The sequence below is a fragment of the Colossoma macropomum genome, unplaced genomic scaffold (genome assembly GCF_904425465.1).
Source record: "Colossoma macropomum unplaced genomic scaffold, Colossoma_macropomum, whole genome shotgun sequence".
NCBI classification, from domain to species: domain Eukaryota; kingdom Metazoa; phylum Chordata; class Actinopteri; order Characiformes; family Serrasalmidae; genus Colossoma; species Colossoma macropomum.
This window is the reverse complement of record NW_023494786.1, coordinates 16,009,485-16,034,528: the sequence shown is the minus strand read 5'-3', so window position 1 is coordinate 16,034,528 and position 25,044 is coordinate 16,009,485. Positions and strand designations below refer to the sequence as shown.

General features: G+C 37.4%; 2 protein-coding genes across 3 annotated transcripts; one reads left to right on the top strand and one right to left on the bottom strand.

Moving 5' to 3' along the window:
• Positions 1-224: 224 nt before the first annotated feature.
• Positions 225-7,658, bottom strand: LOC118801781 (transmembrane and immunoglobulin domain-containing protein 1-like). Its single transcript, XM_036562152.1, has 6 exons — positions 7,541-7,658; positions 6,712-6,797; positions 4,191-4,460; positions 3,348-3,632; positions 1,705-1,808; positions 225-1,601 (listed from the first exon to the last, which is right to left on the bottom strand). The coding sequence occupies exons 2-6, from the start codon at positions 6,788-6,790 to the stop codon at positions 1,590-1,592; spliced, it is 750 nt and encodes a 249-aa protein (XP_036418045.1). The 5' UTR covers positions 6,791-6,797; positions 7,541-7,658; the 3' UTR covers positions 225-1,589.
• Positions 7,659-9,671: 2,013 nt separating this feature from the next.
• LOC118801769 (multidrug and toxin extrusion protein 1-like) lies at positions 9,672-22,014 on the top strand. Of its 2 annotated transcripts, XM_036562134.1 has the most exons (17): positions 9,672-9,867; positions 10,515-10,616; positions 10,789-10,857; positions 12,960-13,108; positions 13,622-13,664; positions 13,858-13,902; positions 14,011-14,108; positions 15,674-15,771; positions 15,892-16,005; positions 16,900-16,967; positions 17,700-17,808; positions 17,905-17,980; positions 18,067-18,136; positions 18,226-18,358; positions 20,740-20,834; positions 20,965-21,084; positions 21,504-22,014. In XM_036562134.1, the coding sequence occupies exons 1-17, from the start codon at positions 9,724-9,726 to the stop codon at positions 21,840-21,842; spliced, it is 1,872 nt and encodes a 623-aa protein (XP_036418027.1). In that variant the 5' UTR covers positions 9,672-9,723; the 3' UTR covers positions 21,843-22,014. The 2 variants fall into 2 exon arrangements, with proteins under 2 accessions (XP_036418027.1, XP_036418033.1); XM_036562140.1 differs by lacking the exon at positions 13,858-13,902.
• The last annotated feature ends 3,030 nt before the right edge of the window (positions 22,015-25,044 follow it).

Genomic DNA, 25,044 nt, shown 5'->3' with positions numbered 1-25,044 from the left:
TTCTGCTTAAAACCCACTTAATGCAGGTTTTACCAAGATTCTGACATTCACCAATGTTTTCATACTTGACATTTGTTCCTAGGTAAGAGCAGAATCTACACACACTCAAGAGCACAAAAGTGCGAACAATTCTGTGGTTTAACAAAAAACTTTGGAAGATATTGGTGAATGAGGCCCAACGTTCAGAGAAAGCTAATGTACAGTTTAATTCCTGTTGTTTTTTCTCCAGGCCCCTCCCAGCCAGAGGTACATTAATATAGCCCTGACTATGACCTTACACTGCATGAGTGGATGCCTCCTGCCCATTTAAAATAACACCTCACCTATGGTAAAGCAGTGGAAATTGCTCCTTTTAAGTCTCCATAATTTAGTCATTCTCATTTTCAGCTCTTTTATGGGAGGCAATCAAATGCTTGGAAGCATAAAAATGTAATTCCACAGTTAATGGTTCTTAAAGTTCGTGCCAACACTAATGTGAGGTCACTGCCCTTAAGGGCTTGGCGTAAGGCTTTCGGAAGAACACTATATGCTAAATGTTTTCCGAGTTTGGTTTATTACAGTTCACTTCAACTGTAGAATGTCAGCTACAGGCTGATAGCAGTTAAGGGTGACTCTCAGTCATAGAAATAGAACACTTGTTCATTTCTATTCTCTCTGTGGAGAATTTGAAAGAAGATGCAAGATAAGCAGTGAGGCTCTGGAGAGGGGAGTCCAGACTGCAGTCTCTCTCTCGCTTTCTTTCTCCCTCTCTCTGCCACACACACATACAGAGCCTCTTATATAAGAACTGTTCTGTCCAAATACATACCCCCCCCTCACTACACACATTCATCAGCTGCAGGGTTGACCCAGCAGGCTCATGGGGATTAAATTCCCACTGACTGTTTACAGTGGGAAAGTTCTGCTCTGCTCCTATCATTACACTGTTAGTTATTTTAGCAATCCTTCCTACCTCTTTGAAGTTAGCGTACTTACTGAAATAATTTAGCAAAGAGAAACCTTGCATGAAAGGTTTTCCAGCCTTCACATTCACCAAAGGAAGCTTATTGTGAATAAAATGAGCTATTTATTTGAAATAGACATTAACTTAGAGTACAGCAACAGCAGTTCCATTCATCCAAAGGCTTGTAGTTAAGCCATTCATTCGAAATCATTCAAAACACATGATTCCTTTACCTCATTCTATAATTCTGTATTTAATATATATCTGGCTGACAGGTTGTTCTCTTCAGTGACCCTTCTTGCTAGTGATGGAGTGTGCCTTTGACCTGAAGCATCAATATTTAACTTAGTGTAATGGCTTTATTCCCTCTGCAAAGTAATAGATGATGATAATATGTTACTTATTCTTTTTAGATTGTGAAAATTGAGGATGAATGATTCATATTTTTCTGTGAGATGGAACTTTGGACCTTTTACCCCATCTGCAACACTTTCAGCTCTTGCTGTCATATTGTACCAAAATCATGATTCGCTGTATATTTAAAAAGAAATGTAATTTAAATATCATATTCAGCATTAGTCAGTTGTTTTGTTTAAGCAGTTATCTTCTCTCAGGTTTGTGTGAGATTGATGCGGCCTCAGAGTCTTTACTTCCAACACTGTGAAAGATAACAAAAAAAAAAACAAGCAAAATGAGAATTCAGACTACTGACCACGTAACCTCTGTGTAGCTTTAACTGTATCACTGTAAATAGTGTTCACCTTTGAAATTTGGCTCCATCTGGACACAACTGCAAGGGCAGCAGTGCACAGGACAACAACACAGCCAGCAATCACAGCACCCAGAGGGAAAGACATTGTCTTCTCTAAATTAGATAGGACAGAGGGAGACAGATGAGTGGCACGCTTTAGATTCCTTCACTGTATTTACTTTGGGAAGTGATTCTGAGGACAGATTTGCAGCATGTGGTGGACCTGACTGTGAACCATCTCTTTAATTCACTTTAACACCTGGAACCTTATCATTACCTCATTACCACCTCACATACACTGTAAAAAAGGTTTGTTGTTTTAACTTAGAAAAATAACCTGGCTGCCAACTTTGAGGTCAGTGAACTTTAAGTTGTAACAGAACAATAATCTGTCTTCTGTTCCAAATCTTAGAATAAAATAAAAACTTAAGGCAGTGAAGACCCCCTGCACACAAAATGTGTTTTTTACATAGTGAACTCCTCTTGAATGGTTTCTTATGACTGACATTTGGGTGAAATGTGTTACTACATTTGTCCTTTAAAAACACAGCTTTCTCAGGACATTTGAAAAGCAATTTGTGCGGTGCTACATACAGCTTGTATGTCAGGAATGTGCTACCTATCATGGTTATATACTCTATGTTAAGCAGAGGACTGCGACAGGACACTTGCTTACAGTCTGCTTGAACATAGCTTGCTTGTCTGAAATGCTTGGACTGTGTACTAAGCTGTTAACTAAAGTAAATAAATGACATTAATGTTTAAAATTGCAACTGTGTCAAATTATACAACTTACTAATAAACTACCAAAGATTGTATAGAGCTGTTCTAGTAGCAGGCAGCATGCTAAAGCTCCACACTCGACAGCACAGGTCAATTCCAGCTCACTGAAGCTTCGCTGATGCAATTTTTGGGGATAAAGACTCAAATCCGAAAGGGTAAATCTAGCTTATGTATTTCTGTTTGGAGCTGTTTAGTTTAAGCTACTTTTGCTTTAATGTCCTAATTAGCACTAGAAGCTAGTGTTAGATTAGCAAAGAAGGCCTGAGTAGCTTTACGTATAACCATGTAGGTTCATTGAGACTGTTAAAGCTTCATTGATGCAAGATCAGAGAGCGGGTAAATTTATGTTTTTGTGCATGGAGCTGTTAGCTAAAGCTACTTTTAATTCATATTCTCATTAGCACCAGAGGCTAATATTAGCTTAGCAAGAAGGCTAAACCATGAGCAATTCCCTCTCACTGACGAGGAAACTTTAGATAATAAAAACTCAAACCAGACTGAGTGAAATGGAGTGACTGGTGCAGGAGTGACAGAAAGACAGAATCTTTATGATCATTAAAGTTACAGCGTTGTTTCTGCTCTTCCTCACAGCTTAAACTAAACAGCTTTAAACACAAACACAGAGGTTTACCCTTTTGGATTTGAGTCTTTATTCTCAAAATATTTTTTTTTTTTTTAGAGTGTAGGCTTATTATTCAGTAATTAATCGTAAGACTTACTTTTCAGTAACTACTGTAAATTACTCAGTATCTAATAGGAAATTAATGTAGTATTAAGACTAAAAACTATAGTGTGGGCACAGGTAGAGGCCCTTAAAAAGGGTTTAACTGGACGTTATTTGAAATACAAAGTTTTACCCTTTGACCATACCTGTCACCGTGACATGGATTGATTTGGTCCTCTGTCCGAACTCGGAGGACTCTGTGACGCAGGTGTATGTCCCTTGGTGCTGGTCTCGGTGAGGCTTTATAATGATGAGCCTGGCCTCAAAGCTATCCTGGTTGAGTTTGTAGCCCTCCTTCAGCAGGTCCACAGCAGCACCATCGCGCAGCCAGGAGACCTTAACCGGGGGGTTGGCCCACACTGAGCACGACAGCTTAGCTTCTCTGCTCTCTTCCACTGTTACATTCTCCTCTCCAGAGAGATCAGGCGGGACTGAAGAAAGACATTAAGTAGTAGTTGTAGTTGTTTTGTGACAAACCACTCATCGCATTAGTGCTTGCCAGGGTAAAAGACCTTAAACTTACACAGTAGTTTCATAGTAGATACTAGAGATGTAAACCTTTGATGTCACAACAATTAGATTATGATTGAATTTTAAAATTTCACTGCATTAGGTACAATTTAGAATTATTCTTAAAAAAGACACTGAAAACATGATTATAACTGGAGGGTTAACAGTACTGGGAAAACATTCTTACATTTAAAAATATCCTAAGAGTTTTATTTTGTCCTAAAGTAATAACATAATTTTTTGTCCAATCAATTTGTCCAGTACTAATGAAGTTAAATCAGCACCTTCAGATCAATCCATCATACGTCAATGCACTGGTGGATTTCTATACCTCTTATAGTTAGAGAATAATTTATACTAGTCACTAAATGAAAAGGTCTTAATATTAATAACGGAATAAGAAGCTTTGGTTTTAATGTGTTTACGTTGTATTTAAAGTAATAGACATTTAGGTGTGATGCTTTTCAGTCCTCACTCACAGAGCACATTTATCTTCACAGAGGCAGATATGCTAGTGTTTTTCTTCAGGTTGCAAGTAAATTGGACCCGATGGTCTTTGTGGGTCAGGTTCTGCACGCACAGATGGCTCTGGTTAAGGCGGTTTCCCTCCAGCAAGTTAATCAGACCTCTGTTTCGACTCCACTGGAGCTCCTCCTCATAGTCCGAACCCTCCACCCAGCAGCTCAGACTGACTGTGTCTCCCAGCTGGGCAATGGCCTCCTCCTGTGGGCTCACCAGCACCTTCACACCTGAGAGATGGTAAAGTGCACATACACTAAGACACAGATTACACAGTGCTTTCTCTGTAGTGTTTTGGATAATCTGTGTTACCTAATGAAAAGTACAAGTTTGTCTTTATGTAAACATATACAATCATCCCCTGATAAAGCACACCTGATAAAATGTTTTTTTGACTTTCTAAATATTTATAAATATATATGTTTATATATTAATATACATTTCTAGTGAACAATTTCTATTTATTTTCTGAGTTTAACATATCGGAAATATGTAATATGTCGTATAAGAAGTTTTTTTACTAAGAAAATCAACAGTACATGTGCTCCCATATATAACGGAATTTATCACTGGTCTGCTTTCATATGCCCGTTTGCCTACATCTATATGCCTATAGCTTTCTGTTATATCAATTATTAAAAAATACTCTTTGACATTTCTGTTTCATCATTTTACATTTTGTACAATGACTTTTGGTCCAAGAAAATTAAATGGCATTAAATAAAAAAAATAATAATAATAAAAAAAATCACTTTGGAATCACTCGTTACAATACGAATTTGTGTTATTGTATATACAATAATAATTTAATTGTAAAAGATGGTTCGTCAAGGGTTCTTTAGCAAAGACAATAATTCTTTATAGAACCATGAACACTCAAAGAACCATCTGCATGCTTAAAGGGCTCTTTGCATTGTGAAATGGTTCTTCATGTTGAATGAGAGTGTTTTGTACATAGGTCTCTATAGAACCTTTTTGAAAAGTGTTCTAAATAGCATCAAAAAGGGTTCTTTTGGTATTGGTATGATTGGTATGATGTCAAGCTTGAAGAACCATCTTTTTGAAGAACCATCTTTCTTAAACTGTACTTTTAAATCGTATAAACTATACACCAAAATGTATTTTTTAATATTTTATCGACTTAATTTAGGACATTATTATTTATTTTAAAAATATTGAGTTGTGACCTGTACATTATATTCTGTAATTCTCTTTGTACATTTGTTTGTCAAGTTCTTCATACCTCAAGATTTGATCACCACTTCACTCTCAATGCTATGCAGTATTTTTACATTCTCAGCTCATCATTTCTTTATTTTTATTATGGCTTCCTACTAAATTTAATGAAAATTATGAAGTTACACTGGACTGGATTCTAAAATTTAAATAAATTGAAAAAAAAAAATATATATATATATATATATATATATATATATATAGATGATTTGCTAAGTAAAAATAAGTTAACACATCCACTACTGAAAACACACTGAAATATGCCGTTTTTCTACAAATGTTAGTGCACAACTTTTATTAATTTTTATAAATTTTAGTAAATGTAACATGTAACACAAGGCCCCAGTTTTGTGTTTTGTTTCTCTTTCAAATATGTTAAACTGAGCAAATACAACATTATATATGTATTAAAACACGAAGGAGTCTGTTCTCTTTAGAGAATGTTTACTCATGTTTACTTAGAAAATCACTAAAGCATGAAATTTGACAAGGCGAGGCCAATCTTATATACCATATATAGTATATAGTATATACTATATACTATATACTATGCATATACTATAGTGTTAAATAAGAATTAATGCTACTTTTATAGCATAATATAATATTTGCATATTCTGTACTAGGCAGTTTTAATTCTGCATGTTAAGTCATTAACATGACTTCATGTTAATTATTTTATTATAATATTAATTTAGTAGTGAGTGCTACTCCTTGATATTTCATTAAACATTTTATGTGGTAACTCACTTGTATCGGAGTCACTACACCTACAACCAGTTTCCCAGACCATTCAGTCTAAATCTAAACTGAATTGGATTTTCAATGATGAATCCCCTATAGTAATGCAATTTAATCCAAGACTAGACTGAATCTGTGTCCAGGAAACTGGCCTCAATGTTAATTATATTCTACATTGCATCATGCTTGACTGAAAAGTGATTATTTATCCAGAAGCAATAGATTTTGTAATAGAAATGCAATCCTGAAACCTGCTCCAGGTCCTTGATCCTTTCATTTCTTTTAAAGTCTCAGATTGTTGTTGTGAATTCATGTCTTTTCTTATAATCAAGCCATGCACTATTTATTACTGATGCAGTTTAAATGACCATACAAAATACACCTCATTGTGCTGTGGTAAAATGAGAGGAACATAGAGATTGCTTGTAAAGTCTAAATTGGAAAAACATCTACTTAATTCAGATGCTGTGGGTTAGTGTTAAGACAGCGCTATTGTTTTCTTACCTGCCGCCAGCTGGCACAGACAGCACAGAAGGAGTGGGTGAAGGGCTCTCTTCATCTGGGATGCTGTCATTACCAACATCTGAAAACTAAATACATACAGCAGTATTTAACAGAATATAAAACTACATATACGGAGCAGTGTATAACATCTGAATGAGAGAGTCAACAGACTCTGCAAGAAAGCATCACACACAGCGGCAGCTGGCGCAGCTGCAGCTGAGGACAGAGCGTGGTATTGATTAAGGGCAGATCGGCTAACTGTAAACGTAAAAAAATGTGAGCGAGTCACAACAAAACCAGCAGAAAGGTTGGACTCTTTGGAGCTGCAATGAGGTTACACTCTGTCATTTTGTGTTATCCTTTGTTCTTCTCCAGAGCAATCTGCTCAAGTTGATTGGGGAATTGTGGATGCCTCTGTGCAGGGAATATTGAAAAGCTCTGTCACCGAAAAAGCCTTGAAGGCCTCGTTGAGATAACAAAAACAGCACACTTCACCAAATACAAATGGTCTCTTATCATCCGCCTTCATTTTTTCATTATGCACAGCATGTAAGAGCCTTAAGGAGATTCATATGTAAACCAATGCATTATGTCAACAGATGATTTACAATGTAAATACATCTTTTTTTTAAAGTATCAGTGAACCATAGTTATCCGGCAGTTTCCATGGAGACTCTTAATCTTCAACAAACAGTTGCTTTTTAATTTACAAGACCACATATTGACTTTGATCCTCATGTTGAAAATTCAGTTTCATTAAACTACAGTCATGAAAATGGCCTCACAAGCAATTATCTTAGTTAATGGAAGAAAAAAAGCTTCTACAAACCTTCTGATTTTAAACGCGGAGGCTGGCTCTTTGTGAATGAACCCAAGACTATGCCAAACTGCTAGTGGAACTCTCTGGTTCTATCTGATTTCCTCCACTTTTATGGCATTTCCCAGTGTCGGATACAAAGGTTTATTGCATTAGGTGAGCAGTACATGATAAACAATGGTTCAGTCCCCCAAGGTCGGTTGTAAGAGTAAATGTGATGACTTTCTATAGATGATTACCTAAAAAGCTTCATCTTCAGAGTACAAGCTTCAGATACATTTTTAGAAGGCCTACAACATAGATCTACACAGAGAATCTTAATTTACCAGAATGAGTTGCTATTGAAAATGGCTTATAACAGCTACATCAGGAGAATAAACAAAAACATCATGGGAGAGGAAAACTTGTATTTCATTTTCAAGTTGCATATGGATAGTCCTCTGTAATGCATGCAATGTTCTTGGTATAACCATCACTCTACTGCCCTCTCTTGAGGAAAGTGCAGCCTCTTTCCACTGCGTTGAAAAACACAAGTGATATGAGCATTTCTGTCACAGTGGAACTGGACATATAATAGCACTATGTACATTCGCCCCCCCTGCTCCCCACCCATGTACAAGGTATATACTACAAAACACTTAAAATGGAAAACAGAAACATACAGATAAGTGTCAAATTAAAGGAAAAACTCAACATGAACTGTCTTAGTAAGGTGCTAGGACACCACAAACCACCAGAACAGCTTAAATCCATCTTGTTAGAGATTCTAAGTCTCTAGGACTGTACTGGAGAGATGGTACAGCATTATTCCAAAAGATATTTGATGATGGTGGTATAGAGCCCTGTCTAACACGTTGGTGCAAAGTCTCCCATAGGTGTTCAGCTTGGTTGAGATGTGGTGACTATGAAGGCCATAGCATATGATTTTCATAGTCATGAAACAGTGACCCCTGAAAGAGACCACTCCCACCAGGATAGATATGTATAGTAGGATAAAGTGATCAGTTCGAATATCTTTTTACTCATTTTACTCGCAATGACCATTGCTTCCAACGTGACCAATGAACCAAAACCATGCCAGCAAAATAGTGTCACAGAGCCACTGGACCATCTCATAGCAGGGATCAAGCATTCAGGCCTGTACGTTTCTCTTGGTGTATGCCACACATGCACTCACCCCCTTGTGGAGAACATGGTAAAGGATGACTATGTACTTGTGCACGGACACCTATTTGATGTCTTCTCATAGATCTAAATGCAGATGTCACTTTAGTCACTGTTCATAAAATACTACTGTATATACAGTACAGCTGTCTGGAATGATCTGGAATCTTGTTATGTTTCTCTACTCATTTGGTCATGTTATTACAGGTTTACAGATCAGTTTGGTGTTATATACTATGCATGATCCACAAAAGTGGAGCTAGTTAAAAGAAATGCTTTAATGGTACCCTTGTACTGCATACCTAACCTTTTCGAGTTTTAAGAGAGGTTAGCAGCTCCTTGATTCATTGTAGACGTTATAGGAGCTTTTTAGACTTCTGAAAGCAAATGAGATACCAGGCAATAAGGGATGTGATGATAATTAATAATAATTGCCAGTATGATGGCATGTAATATGTTTACTGGAGACAAACATTCTTCATCAATTTGAATTTCTTAAAAACAGCCTTTAGGTGCTGAACAAGAAATCAGCTGCTGAATACTAGCATTTGGTCAATTTTACTGAATTAGATTAAACTGCAGCGCCACAGTTTGTACTTAAACATTTAAGTATTTAGATCTTGAATGATTACAAGGATTATGTTATGATCTATTCAAACCTAAATGCAATAATAGAGATAGCAATAAATATATACAAAATCATCGTGTATAGGGCCGTATTTGCTGAGTAGAATTAGATCTATGTAACAGTGTAATTTCCAGGTTATGAGCATTAAATATCTGTTAGATCCAACCAGGTGGTGTAATTTAAATGCTGTATTTAATTTGTGCAGTAATGCAGCTAACTGGGTCTCATAAGCCAGAAAATCACTGAGTGCGTCTTTCTGAGTCTACAGCAGAGGCTACAGGGATCTAATTGGTAAACTGTTAAGAGGTCAAACTTTGCCACAGTGACCTGTGACTGCACAGCTGCAGCAGAGCGGCCGTCTCCTGCAGTGACCGTGTCTTTAGTGAGGGAGAGGACGGAGGAGATGATGGATGGATCCAGCGCCGGGGCCGAAGCTCCTTCCATGGAACCCAGTTCCAGGCTGTTCTGCTGCGGCTGGTTGAAGCGCTTCCTCCCTCTGACTTACAGAGAGGAGCTCTACCACATCCTGTGTATGACTGGACCCCTGGTGAGAAATCAGCATGCTTTGTTCTCTCGCTATCTCTGTTGCTCTCTGTTTCTCTTTTTGTCTCTTTCTCTCACTCTGTCTCTCTCTATTGCTCCTTTTCTCTCACTTTTCTCTCATTCTCTCTGTCTTTCTCTCTCTATTCCTTTCTCTTTGTCTCTCTAACTTCCTCTCTCTATTGCTCCTTTTGTCTGTTTCTTACTCTTTCTCTCACTCGCTCGTTCTCTCTCTTTGTTGTTCTCTTTTTATCTCTCTAACTTTCTCTATCTATTGCTCCTTTTCTGTTTCTTACGTTTTCTCTCACTCTCTCTGTATTTCTCTCTCTCTATTGCTTTCTCTATTTGTCTTTTTCTCTTTCTCTAATTCTCCTCTCTCTCTCTCTCTCTCTCTCTCTCTCTCTCTCTCTCTCTTTCTCTCTCTCTCTCTCTCTCTCTCATCTGCACACAGCAGCGTTAGCATTCTCCATTTCTCCAGTGTGACTGTTTATTCACATGTATAAGTCTCAGATATATTTGTCTCATATGAGAGAAAACACCAGGGATATAAATAATCCTTGTGCTATTCTAACTTTGTACAAATCACTGTTCCGAATGGTTCCGCGGCCTCTTGTGCTATTCATCCTGTGTTATTTTTCTGCTTTGCCATTCTAGGTTGCATCTCGCATCCTGAATTATCTGCTTCCATTTGTCATAACAATGTTTTGTGGTCGCCTAGGAAACAGTGAGCTGGCTGGTTATGGAATAGCCTCAGCTGTGAGTTTATGCCTTCATATGTTTACTTTTCTTTGACAGTTAAAATAGAAAATGAACTTTCTAGACTAGTCATACGTGTTTGAGTTATATGTTTTTATAAAGCACGTAGTTAATAAAGTCTATTCCCATCTCAAAAGAAAAGAAACAGCTTTTATATTACTTTTTTTCCCAGACCATCAGCATTACAACAGCTGCCACGGGTACAGGACTTGCACTGGCTTGTGACACTTTGGTCTCTCAGGTGTGAAAATCACTTCAGCATCACTACATTTCTGCAACATATATCATACATATATAAAATAGTGTCCACCTTATTTTTCACATAACCGCTGTATTTCAAAATAATCAACAAAATATGTGGTTGGAAACAAAGTGTTGCTCATTACTATTTTAAGTTGTATGAACCCACTTTACTAGCCTAATGTTAGCCTAGATGCCATTTAGCCGTACAACTTGTTGTTATTGTTCAGAAGTGTGGCGCCTGTTGAATAATGGTGATGTAAACATCAATGTGATGACGCTTTCATCTGGGCTATTTGATGTAATTTGGAGAAATTACACCGATTCTTCATCCTGTATGGTTTGGCCAGTCACAAATTCCATGTTATTATCAGCAAAACATATTATTAATGTATTTATCGCTGATAATTGGATGCTCGTCTGGGGTTCTAAGTTACAGTTCTCAGCATTCCGTCTTAGCATTCTCAATGGGTTTGTATCATGATGCAATATTTTTTACTTACCCAGCTAACTTTAAGCTTAGTTTGATCTAACCTTGGTTGCAGTGGTGGCGGCATTGCTTTTTTACCATTATAAATGCTTTACTTTCTACAATTATGAAGCAAGCAAGATGTGATTGAAGTGTAGACTTTCAGTTATAATTCAAAGGGTTTAACAAAAATATTGCATTACCCATTTAAAAATCACAGTCATTTTTTAACATAGTTCCTCCATTTTACAGGCTCAAAAGTAATTGGACAGTTGACTGATAAGCTGTTTCATGGTCAGGTTTGGTCTATTTCTTTGTTATTTCATGACAGATTAAAGAGATAAAATGTCTGGAGTTGATTCCAAGTGTTGAATATGCATTTGGTAGCTGTTGATAGAAACTCTCAATAAAGAGAAAGTCTAAAGAGGTGTCGATGCAAGTGAAGTGTAAAAAACAAACCAATCAATTGAAGAGTAAAAAACAAAACAAACCTATCAGAGAAATAGCAGACATTTTGGGAGTGGCCAAATCCATAATTTGGATTAGGCCACTTTTTTACAGTGTTATGGTATGGGCCTGTATGGCTACCAGTGGAACTGGGTTGCTGGTGTTTACTGATGACGTGATGGCTGATAGAAGTAACAGGATGAATTCTGAAATGTATCTATACTTTCTGCTCAGTGAATCAGTGAGTCAGTGAATGCTGCAAAACCGATAGGACAGTGCTTCACAGTACAGATGGAAAATGACTCAAAACAATCCTTGTATTTATAATTGTTAGTTTGTCCAGTTACTTTTGAGCATGTGAAAATGGAGGGACTATGTAAAAATGGATGTAATTCCTAAACAGTTAATGCAATATTTTGGTTAAAGCCCTTGAATTAAAGCTGAAAGTCTACACCTCAAAGACATCTTGACTGCTTTATTTAAAATCCATTGTGGTGGTGTACAGAGGCAAAATCATAAAAAAAATGTGTCACTGTCTAAATACTTATGGACCTGACTGTAGGTAGTATGATTTCCTTTTCCTTCTTTGACAACTCGTCCTCATGTTTCATGTGATTAGCTGTTCGTCATAAACACCACTTTCATGTGCACAGTTCAAGAGGATTAACCACAGCCTAAACATCTGAACCTGGATTAACAGAGAAATGTGTTAACTGTCATAAAGCGAGTTAACTGCATCTGTGTTTGTTCGGTTTAGTGAAGCTGAATCTTGTCTGTCTACATTGAACCTGCTCCATTAGACAAACCTCAGATCCACTACTTCTTGTTGTACAACTACAAGCCAAACAAATGACATAACAATAACCCCACAAAAATACATCCCTTTATTTTTAAGCTGTTTCTCCTCTTCTTTTCTTTCTCCATTTTTCAGCTTTAGATGCGTGTGTTTATTTTTGAGCCATGTTTAACCAGCTGCTTTTTTCTGCCTTACTCAAGCATCTTAGACAACATAACAGTATATTAATAACCCAGAAGATGGTGGGGGCCCCCTGGTGGCTGCAGGGCCCTAAGCAGCCACTAATTGGGTAGAGCTGGACTGTCTGAGACACTATTTTATGATACTTCTGTGAAAATATTTTGGCCTAAAGTGTGTGTTAATCAGCATTTTCTTCTGGTCTTGCGCTCAGACGTTTGGGAGTAAGAATCTGCTGCGTGTGGGGGTGATCCTGCAGAGGGGCATTCTAATCCTCCTGCTGTTCTGCCTACCATGCTGGGCTCTGCTTATCAACACCCAGCCCCTCCTCCTCCTGCTGGGACAGGACCCTGAGGTGGCCAGGTGACCAAAAGCTTCTCCACTCATTCAGCTGCTCAGAGCTCAATCGATCCATCTAGAAAGGAGTTCTAGCCCTAATGGCTTCTTCTCAAAGATCAGCTAAAGACACTTGTTATTATATATAGGAACATACAAGAGGCAAAAAATATGATTGTATCTCGGCTATCTTCCTCCCATTTTGTGCTATCATATTGGCCAATTTCATGTGAACAGACCTCTGCTTCCTCCCTTCTTAGCTTTTATGAACTCACAGATTGTTTCTCGAGGTGATAAGCTCCCCCACATGAATTGGATAAAATCTTCAGAAAGCATCTCTTCTCAATTTACCTGCCTAATGAAATGTGGACACAGTTATTACATTCCAATGCAGAATGTTCACTGACAGTATTTGCTGCTTGCTGATTTTGCTGTGGGGTAGTAATGAGATTGCAGCGGATATCTCTGGTGGTTTGTTACGCAGTTCTATCTCTCTGGAGTCACTTACAGCTACACAATGATGAGTGTGCTCTCTTTCAGGATAGCCCAGCTGTATGTGCTTGTTCACTTGCCTGCTGTACCAGTAAGTCACTTCCAGCAATATTTCCCTATTTTTCCAAATGACTACACAACAATTTTTCCTGTTGGTGGGAAGTAATTGAAGATCGCATGTTACATGCTAGACTCAGCAAGAAGCTTTTCATGCACTATTTGTTATGCTCTCTCTCTCCACTTCCCTGCTCCCTCTCGTTCTGAGCTGTGTCTCTTATACACAGGCTATGTTTCTGCATCAGCTGCAAGTAGCTTATCTTCAGAACCAGGTGTGCTCTTTTTTCTACAGATCTTGCCTGCTGCGCAATTAAATATCAAGTCTGTATTTATTTCTAGTTTTTCTGATTAGATTAACATTTGCTGATTTGGGTCTGCAGGGTGTGATCCTACCACAGATGTATGCAGCAGCTGCGGCTAACATTGCCAATGTGCTGACGAATTATATCCTGATCATCTGGTTGGACCTTGGGTTGTAGTAAGTCTGCCCATTAATAACAATCATGTGTCTTTTTCAATAACCACAAAAAGCAATATAAGAGTTAAACTTTGCAGTCTCCACGCACACACACTTTCTTTTTGTTGCAGCTGTTGCATGGATAAAGCTTTACAGATTACAGCCAGGCACATCAGCACCTTTGTTGGATGAGCTATTCGTTGTAGGCGGGGGGCACAAAACGTTTTTTCTTTTTTATACGTTTTTCACAGTTGCTGTTATAACAGCAGTGCAGTTATCATCTAAACAAAGCTACAACACAAGACTAGACTGTATAGACATCAACAAGAACTCAGACTTCACATAAAAGCAAAAACCAACACTGAAATACCTTTATCTATAAAGAATGCATCTGCTCACAAAAGGCTAAACCCATACCCCACTAAGGCCCACATAACTTTAAAACCAGAGTTGACATCCCTCACAGAAAATTCACATTTGTTTCACCCGTGTTTACTAATAATCACGTTTTTTTCATTCAAAAACATTCATTCATATTTTTTTACATGAACACATTTTTACATTGTTTTGTGCTATGTGAACATGTTTTTCCACATGTGAAAGCACATTTTAACAAAATGTGCAAAACCCATGTCTTCACATGTGAAATTCATGTGACTTTTCTGTAAAGGATGTAACTTGCACAACTAAACAGAAGAAAAACAACATCAGCTTAACTTAAAAAGTGTCAAGCATCCTAGGCTAAAGCATACTGCCACAGCAGGCAAGGTAAAGGGTCATTTATATCTTATGTTTAATGACATAATATGCAGAAAATGACATTTATGTTGACATAGTCATTAGCCTATGTAAAGCAAAATGTAGAAAAAGCAATCATTTTAAGTAGCAAATTTACAGTCAACTGATGTTGGCAACAATGAAAATGACAATGACACCACAACTTATTTTAACACAAGTTACCATTTATACTTGAATAAATCAGTACCTGGATGGCCTGGGTAAGAGCTGTCCATGCTCCTCCAGCTGGACCCGAGAGATTGGTGGCAAACATTTCATTCAGCCTAATCAGAAGTTGTAGCGCACAACCAGGCCCTGTTCCACAAAAAAATCACTGAGGGTACATCAGAAATAAACAGGGTATACAATTTTTTTTAATTGTGTTTGCTCAAAAATATAAAGAAATACACAGCTGGCTTTCATTCTATTCATTCATGATATTATGACCAAAAATGAAAAAGTCTGTGCACTTGATTTGATTGCTAATTTGTGGAGATTAGCACATGGAACTGGTCTTTCGTTGTCTAATCAAACTAATGTTTGTGTGGTGCCAATTAGTCAATCCTTTCTAGCTTTGATTAGCTACCAGCTTGATTGCATTGTATTTCTTGTGGAATCTCAGCATTATGTAGCACAGTGTTCTACACTTTCTTTTTATGTTGGATAGAACTTTTTTCAATGTTCTGTAAAGCTCGTCCAAGCTTGCAACAGAAGCTGCAAAGGAATGCCTCTGTGGGTGGAGCATGAATAGGTCAAGTAGTGTCAACCTTTTTAAAATTCATTTTGTGTTTTCTGTCTTTGGATGTCAGTGGGTCTGCTGCAGCCAGTGCTCTGTCAGAGGTCTACATTTGTGTATTTCTCTATGCTTACATTCGCTGGAAGAGGCTGCATGCTGAAACATGGGGAGGTGAGGCTAGACGTGCTATCACTAATCATTTTCATCTTGTTCTCGAACAGCCTGTTGTTTACATCAGTGTATAAAGTGCACCAGCCAACTCTGCTCTGCACTGACTCATTTTCTGTACAGGATGGTCTTTAGAGTCACTGCAGGACTGGGGGGCTTACATGAAGTTAGCAGTCCCCAGCACAATGATGCTCTGCTTTGAGTGGTGGATATACGAACTGGGAGGATTCTTAGCAGGTATACATGGAACACTGTAGTATCTTGAACACTTTTAAGGCTGCTTACCAAGTGTGCCAATATATGATATGCAAAAAATCATGACTTATCTGATTCGATTTAGATTCGTTAATGTAGGTTTCAGATTGAGTTTACCACAGTCATACACAGCCGTCGTGGCTGCTTATCAAGTGTGTCAGTATTCAATATACAAAAAGTACATCTAGTGCATGGCTCATGCTACACTATGTAGTCATTGCTGTAAACTGCATTTACAGCTACCCTTCACTTTGTGTTAGCATTTCATGATGAACAGACCAACAGAAATGGTCCAAAAATACTTGGAAAGAAATCTTTTTATATTAACTTCCATTACAAATCAAGAATGTTTTTCCATTTCCTGTAAAGTTGCCATTTTGAAAAGGTTTTATTTCTGATAGTAATAATGTGTTTTTTTTTTGTTTTTTTTTTAGTGGTGTTGCTTTTTATTTTGCACTTACATGTTGGTAACGGGTTAATTCTCTCTTGTTCAGTGTATTAGTTTTTCGCGCAGAGACACCAAGGTCTCGCTCAAAACAAATAAGCAAAATGCACAAACCAATTAGTATGCCTGCTGTGATTCTGAACACATCTCTCAGATAGTGATGGGATTCAGCGGAGAGCAGAGACAAAATCACAGTCCCCAAACTGTCTTGCTTTGCCATGTGGCCAGGTGTGCATCTTAATTATTACCGACATTAATCTGCACTTGTATTTATTATTTATAAGATGATACACACAAACTAAAGGAAATGCTCGGTCTTTTCAGCTTGAAGTAAAAATCCATTTCCACAGCTGCCTAATGAAGGTGATATTCCAGCTATGTCATTAAATATTTGTTCTTTCTGATCAAAAATTTATTCTGTTATGTTTCAGGGATGCTGAGTGAATTGGATCTGGCAGCTCAACATACAGTCATAACGCTGGCAGCCTTGAACTACATGGTTTGTTAATTTGAAAGAATTCTGAAAGAAGTACAAGAGAAAATCTAAGTGCTGAACCCAATCAAACATTAACTTCATAGTCTGATGTTTCAGCAAACACTGAACTAATGAACACTGACACTGGTATTTACAACACAGTCACTCAGGCCCAAACTGTTAGAGTTTATAGAAGCGCTAGTATTAGACATATTCTGTAAAGGAACACTACAGTATTTTTCAACCCAATCTCTACAACAGGGGCATTAGACTCTAGTACTGGAGGCCTGATGTCATATTATACAGCATTGTAGTGCTCAAGTCTCTGTTTTGTTTTTTCATTTGTTCCCATGAAATTAAAGCTATGTACCACATAAACCTTTGAATACTTAATTTTAGCCTAGTTACTGCTTAGGGTAATATGGCCTATACACTATATAATACACAAATAAATGATAATATTTGTGATAAACATGATCAGGAAGGAACTCTTCACCCACACATCTGCATTGGTAATGAATTACCACAGGTTCTTCCCTTTGGAAAACTGGTTACGTCTCCGAAAGAACGAATTATATTAATATACAGCTTTCATGTGAACGGATGGATTCTATAATAAGTGTGTTTCAAGTCAACAGTTTTGTATTCTATGTATAACCAAGATGAGGCTGAAAATGCTGGCGTGTTCCTTTTACATGGTAATGCTGTTCTTAAGATTTGTACCTGTATTCCTAACTCATTAATGCAAATGTTTAGTTCCCTTTAGGCATTCAGGGTGCAGCTTGTGTGCGGGTAGGTAACGCACTTGGGGCTGGAGACACTGCTGGAGCCGTCCTCACTTGCAAAGTTTCTCTGACATGCACAGGTTTACTAACACATTATACTCTGATTCAGTTTCTATTCAGCCATTTATTGTACACAACTGTAAACTTTCTTATTTTCTCTTGATTTGATGTCACAGCTATCCTAGCTGTCCTACAGGGTGCTGTGCTGGTTTCATTGAAGTCAGTCATTGGTTACTTATTTACAGATGATAGGTAAGGGTTCTGAATGTATGAGCAACTATATATTTTATTTACTATGTATAACTATATATAACTCACTATATATGTCCTATTTTCAGGCAGATTGTAGAGCTAGTGTCCAAACTTATGAGTGTCTATTGCGTTTTGGAGTTCTTTGATGGTCTTGTGGTGAGTTGAGATGTTTTTGTTTTAATTTTTAAAGCATAGAACAACGATTAAGATGTCTTTCACCACACACCTTTTTCTTTGTCATGCAGTGTGTCTGCATGGGCATTCTCCTGGGTTCAGGACAGCAGAAGATAGCAGCTGTGGCTAACCTCTTTGGTTACTACTGCATTGGACTTCCACTGGGCATCTCTCTCATGTTTGCAGCAAAACTAGAAATTATTGGTTTGTGAGGTTTTTTCTTCTATACATTGTTGCCCAATTGTACTGTACTGTATATAACAAACCAACAAGTTTACAGTATTGCTTATTTGTACTGTCACCCCTATGGGGTTCTAGTAGTGTAACTTTTTTGGACATTCTACATTAAACACAGACATTTGAAGCTTGTAAAACATGTTTTTAACTGAAACTTGGAACAGACATTAACACATATTTTATCTTGCAGCAGTTCAGTAAATAGCCCTACCATAGAGCTGACACTGTTTTTAGTTTCTTAGGGCTGGGAGTAGATCCCAAAAAAGAATCAGAAAAAAGAATAAAGAAGAAAAGAATTCAGAAGGTCTACAGTGATGTTTTTTTTCTCACAAAATTAGTCCCACTTCCTGCAAATCACAATGTGACTAATTAATTCAACTGTTAGTTACTAATTATGCTGACAGTTAATCAGACACATTAGGCCTTCAATCCAGCCCCTGAAGTCCTACCAGTGGGAGAGTTAACTTGGCTTTATCTAGTTAGACACTACAGAGGGAAAAAATCCTAATCCTAATCCTAATCCTAATTCCATTGGGTGTTTCAAGAATTTAACCCTTTTGTTTAGAGCTACAACTTAACAATGAAATAAGAATATTACTACAGTACTTACAGAGCTTATGTACAACAAGCATCATGGCCCTATTAAATAAAAAATGAACAAAAAATTACATTTTTTAGAACTTAATTTTTTAGAGAATCATTACGCCTATGATTGAAAAGTCTTATCATGAAATAAATATTTTTCCCAAATTTATGTGTGCCACATTTGTTGACACTCCTTCATTTAATACTGCGCCAAAATATTAAAACATGTTTGCTATTGAAAGTTCCAGTAACGTTGGCACAGAATGTTTGTTCCATGTACCGAACTCTCCTTTTTTAACAGTGCTGATGTAAGCATAGTTTTCCATTCTACGGCACCTTTAATCTTCCTGGCTGAGGCAGTCAGGTTAAGATTTAATATCTGCTGGCACTTGATGGAGTTCATGATACCGAACAAGTTGTCCAGGGCCTTTAGAAGAAAAACAGCCCTGCATCATCATAGATCCGCCACCATACTTCAGTGCGGTGAAGTACCTTTCTGTGTGGCTATTTTTTGTCTACGCCAAACCCACCTCTGGTGTTTGTTGCCAAAAAGCTCCATTTTGGTTTCATCTGACCTTAAAAAAATACAGTTCCACTGGAAGTTCCAGTAAAGTGGGAAACTGCAGGCACTTAAGTTGGTTGGTGCTTGACAGCAGAGATTTTCCCCTGGTAATCGTCCAAATCACCTGTGGTTATGTAGGTGACCCAAGACCCAATAAATTCCCAACTGTGATCCTTGGAGATGGCGGCACGGTGGCGCAGTGGGTAGCGCTGTCGCCTCACAGCAAGAAGGGCCTGGGTTCGATCCCTGGCCAGGTGACCAGGGTCGTTTCTGTGTGGAGTTTGCCTGTTCTCCCCGTGTCTGCGTGGGTTTCCTCCGGGTACTCCGGTTTCCTCCCACAGTCCAAAAAAAACATGCAGTCAGGCTGATTGGACATGCTAAATTGCCCCTAGGTGTGAATGTGTATGTCTGTCTGTCTGCCCTGCGATGGACTGGTGACCTGTCCAGGGTGTATCCTGCCTTCCGCCCAATGACAGCTGGGATAGGCTCCAGCACCCCACCGTGACCCAGAAGGATAAGCGGTTTAGATGATGGATGGATGGATGGATGGATGGATGGATGGATCCTTGGAGATTCTTTGTCTACTAAAACCAATATACACACAAGTCCTCTTCTGGGCAGATTCTTAACATCTCAAGTTACTTTCAACTTCTTAATTATTGCCCTGAAAATGGAAATGGGCATTTCAACTTTTTTCTTGTAGGTATTTCCGGATTTGTGTAGCTCAACAACCTTTTGTGCTCCATCATTTCTGTGTTGTCTGGTCTTTCTCATAGTGATGGATGACTAAGGAAGTTTGTTAATTCATATTTATACCCCAGTGAAACAGGAAGTCATGGCTGGCCATTTAAGTGTTCCTAATTGCTGAGGTCAACTTAAAACATAACATGTTAATGGGAATATATTTCATTTCTAGGGGTGCCAACAACTGTGGGACACATGGATTTAAGAAAAATATTTATTTTGTGGAAAGATATAAGTTTTTTCTTCCAATCATTGTTCTTCAAATAAAGGTTAGATTTTTGTTAAAATTTTGAATAAAAGATCAAAAAGAAAATTAATGTAAATAATGTAATACACACACACACACACACACACACACACACACACATATATATATATATATATATATATATATGATATCATAATGTGCATGTTTATAGCATTTTTCTTGTTTGCCCTTGTTCATTTGTTACTGCAGGTTTTTGGTTTGGTCTTCTCATCTGTGTTTGCATACAGTCTACATTTTTCATCATAGTCATTTTCAAACTTAACTGGGAGAGATTAACAAAAGAGGTAAAGGAAAATCCAGTAACTCTAAATCTTGCAAAATCTCACTGAGTAGAACACCTTGCTAATTATTAAGTTTCATTAAATAGTTATCCTGAACCAATCCTATATGAATATATATTGTTTCATATTTCAGGCCATTGAACGTGCTGGAAAACATAAGATGTCTGGGATGATATCAGATTTTGAGAGTGATCCAAATCGTCTGATCCCAGAGAGTTTAGGCCCAACGGAATACACGTCAAACAATGCAGAGGCAAGTCTTTTCAGACTGATTATGACCTATGAAACTAAAACTCACTTTCATTCATTAATGTCAATGTTTCTTCTGATATATCTGGTTCTTTTTTATCTTAAAACAATAGTTTGGTGAGAAATCTAAATGGCACAATTTTCCCCTCATTCCAAATGCAGTCAATCAGCCAAAACATGCTTGATATCTGACGTTTGCTTCTTTTGTTTAGTACTGGAGCTGTAAGATTGTATTAGCTAACCTGATTATGGTGTTTCTGACAGATGACATATAAAAAGTGGACATAATATGTTGCATAGCTAATAAGTAGTAGTTGAATTTTGCAAGCATTTTTGTCTGATTTATCAGAAATATGTTGAACTGTACTCTTTTAACTGCTGGAATGGTGAGAATAAGTTTAGCATTTATCTCCCGTTTGCTAGAATGGGAATGATTACCAAGCTGTGAGCTCTCAGGACTCAGATGACAACAGGAGCAGATCAGTGGATCAGGAACGACTGAGAATCGGTCAGGAAGGAGTGAGAATGCGTCAGGGTGAAGGAGAGAGTGCAGCACCACTGTCACTGTCTCAGCTCATCATCAGGAGAGGCCTGACCACTCTGGCTGCTGTCCTCATCTTTGCTGTAGGGACATCTATTCATGTCATAGTGCCTCTGCCTGAGGTTCCTCATGCTCTTGGTGCCAATGCCACTCTACTGTCTAACACTACACTGCACTATACTACACCTTCTCCTCAGACTAGTTCATTGATGTCCATTTGAAATCAGCATTCAGTTCTTTGACCTTTATAATCTTTAATCTGAAAGACTAAAATAAAGGTTTTAGGCTTGTTTTTGTGAAACTGCTCATGTTTTACTCTCCTCGCTGTCATTTGAAACTGAGTTTGTCATTTCATTCTGTCGTTATCTATCTATCTATCTATCTATCTATCTATCTATCTATCTATCTATCTATCTATCTATCTATCTATCTATCTATTAACAAAATCAACCAGTGTCCTTGGCATTCTATATAGTTAATATTTCCATCAATTTGTTTTACTCAGTTAATAATTTCTGAATATGTTCAATAGCTTATAGATGTTAGCTATTAGATAATAGCTATTTGTGTAACATTCTCTGTGCTTGTGTAAGCACAAGGTTATAGGTGCTGTATTCACTGCCAGTCTTGCAAAATACTCATTTATGTTTCAGAAATAGAAAGGAATTTTCCACCCCCAAAAAAACACACATCAGTGGATGTAATGGCTGTTATCGTACTTTGTGAAACTCAACATTAAGCTCGCAGGAGTTGTTTGTTTCTCCCAGCCGACCCCATGAAGTCTTTCATCTCTGCTCTCTTTGTATCCGCAGCTCATGCGCCTGTTCCTGAGTTTCCTCCTTTTCTTTGTGGTTACAATGTTCAGCAGTGGTCCGCAAAAACATATACTTTTCTAAGAATGCACATAAATGTGTTACTTAGTATCCCATGCTCAGAACTCAGATGAGCTCTCCCTTTTCTATATTCGTCTTTGTATTCACATGCTTTTTGGGTAATGTGATGTACATCACATCACATGTGCAAGGAGCAATGTGTATGCCTGTGGGTGCACTCATAAAAAAGAGTTCTTATACGCATTATAGCAAAGAAATAAGATGAAATGTGAAGGACATAAAGGCTCTAATGTCTGTGCCCTTTAAAAGGAATGTACATTGGAGTAAAGCTTGTGTTCATGTTACATAATAAGATGATATAAACATCTTCATTGTTGTGTTTGCTTTTACTTTATCAGTTTAAATATTCTTTTTTCTTTTCCAGGTGACATCTAAACGATAGCCTTTAGTATTTTACTGAGCAATTTACCTGTGCCTTAACAATCCTGAAATATTAGATGATGAATAATTGCCATGTAAATAATTGAAATTAATGGTGTAATTTTGTGTTAGTTGTATGCAGCTATTAAAGTACAAGTGTAAAGTGACCAAGTTGGCTGATTAGCTCCCAACTGATGACAGACTCAGCTGGAGCTTAAGTAAACAAACATTAACTTTACTCACTGCTGACCTCAAACATGTCAGCACCAGTCACAAGTTAGAACTTGTTGTTTTTGTAGGACCTATTGTTGTCGCAATACCTGTGGTTTCTGCTTTTTTTCTTTACATATTTGCCTCAAACTAATGGATGAAAACTCATTGAATTCACAATCTGTTTGTAGCAATATAAACACATGATTGTGAAAGGTAAGGGTGGAAAATAATTGCAGTTGGCCTAAATAATTGTGATCAGGTTAAATAATAGCAATCAGACGATCATGCAATAATTGTGACTGGCCTAGTTTTACTATGTAGTCACTGCAGTTGAATTATGAAACAGTGTTTCAAACAATGTGCTAAATTAAGTAAGTTAGATCATTAACAGGCAAAGGCCACTTAGATCAGGAATATCTTGCAAAAGCATGGACAAATATATGGTGTAATATGGGCCTATATGGAAAAATTTTTCATTGTTTTTGCAAGGGAAACTGTTTTGGTCGAGGCCCATTCAATCTTTTTTTTTTCTTTTAGCAGTTCTAAAACAAAGTGACATTCATGCCTGATTTTCTTAATATTCATACAGTTAACTGAGGATATTGAGATTTGGGCAGCAGCAAACTACATTTTCAGCCACTAGCCTTTCACATCTAACTGCCACACAGGGTCTGAATGAATACTGTTAGTATTGTACTATGAGGAGAAATAATTAAAGATTTGATCATTTTAAGTAAATAATGTATAGCACCATTTTCAAACTCAGAGTAAGCTATGTGAATAATGCAAATATTTGCTAGTGATGGTAGTAGTAGCAGTAGTAGTAGTAGTGGTAGTAGTAGTGGTGGTAGTAGTAGCAGTAGTAATTGTAGTGGTAGTGGTAATAGTAGTAGTAATTGTAGTGGTAGTAGTGGTAGTGGTAGTAGTAGTAGTACTAGTAGTGGTAGTAGTAATTGTAGTGGTAGTAGTAGTAGTAGTAGTAGTAATTGTAGTGGTAGTAGTGGTAGCGGTAGTATTGTAGTAGTAGTAGTAATAGTGGTAGTAGTAGTAGTAGTAGTGGTAGTAGTGGTAATGGTAGTGGTAGTGGTAGTGGTAGTAGTGGTAGTGGTAGTGGTGGTAGTGGTAGTGGTAGTAGTAGAGGTTTCAATAACTAAATATCATATCGAATTTTCAGTGTTTAGCTTGTCCACCTTTTGCCTTTTGCTGTAGTTTCCATTCTTTTTGTGAGACTTGTTTTCAGCTTTTCAAAGAAATCTACAGGGATATTTTTCCCCATCTTTAAAGTTCAATCTTAATATTGGTTGCATTTTCTTCTTTTCACAATCCAAGTAATCCTAAACACATTCGGCTCATTGACAGCTACACATACTTTCAGACTCATAGCGTTGAGTTGTCTTCTCACAGTAGCACACATCCTTCAAGGATGAACAGAAACACCTGTGTTTTTTTCAGATCTGAAGCAAGAGGGTGGCCTTGATTTTCTCCTCTCTCTCAAAAACGAAAGCTTTAAACACTGTTTACCTCATGGTGATGGGTTTGGTGGTTTATCAGGTCTTATACAGTTGTTAGCAGTCCTAGTTTCTCTGTATCTTTTAATAGATTTTCAAACTCCAGTTCTTCTCTTATTTTCTTTTGACTTTCTCCTTCTTTATGCAAGTGAATTATTTTATATGTAATCTCCTGAAAAATGAAAAGCTTGTACTTATTGGCTGTTTTGATTGGAAATTTGATAAATAAAGGGTGGTCACTGACCTTTGCACAGTAGTGTATATCGTTAGTTATGAACAAAAATATTATTTACCCACATCTTTGATTGTAGTTTTCATGTAGTGTATTGATGTTGCAGCTGACAAATCAAAAAAGATTTACTTTTTTCTTTCAATTCAAATTTTCTGTTAAGACAGACATTTTAATCTGCAACCTGTAAAACAAATTTGATGCCAGCGTTACAGCGGCA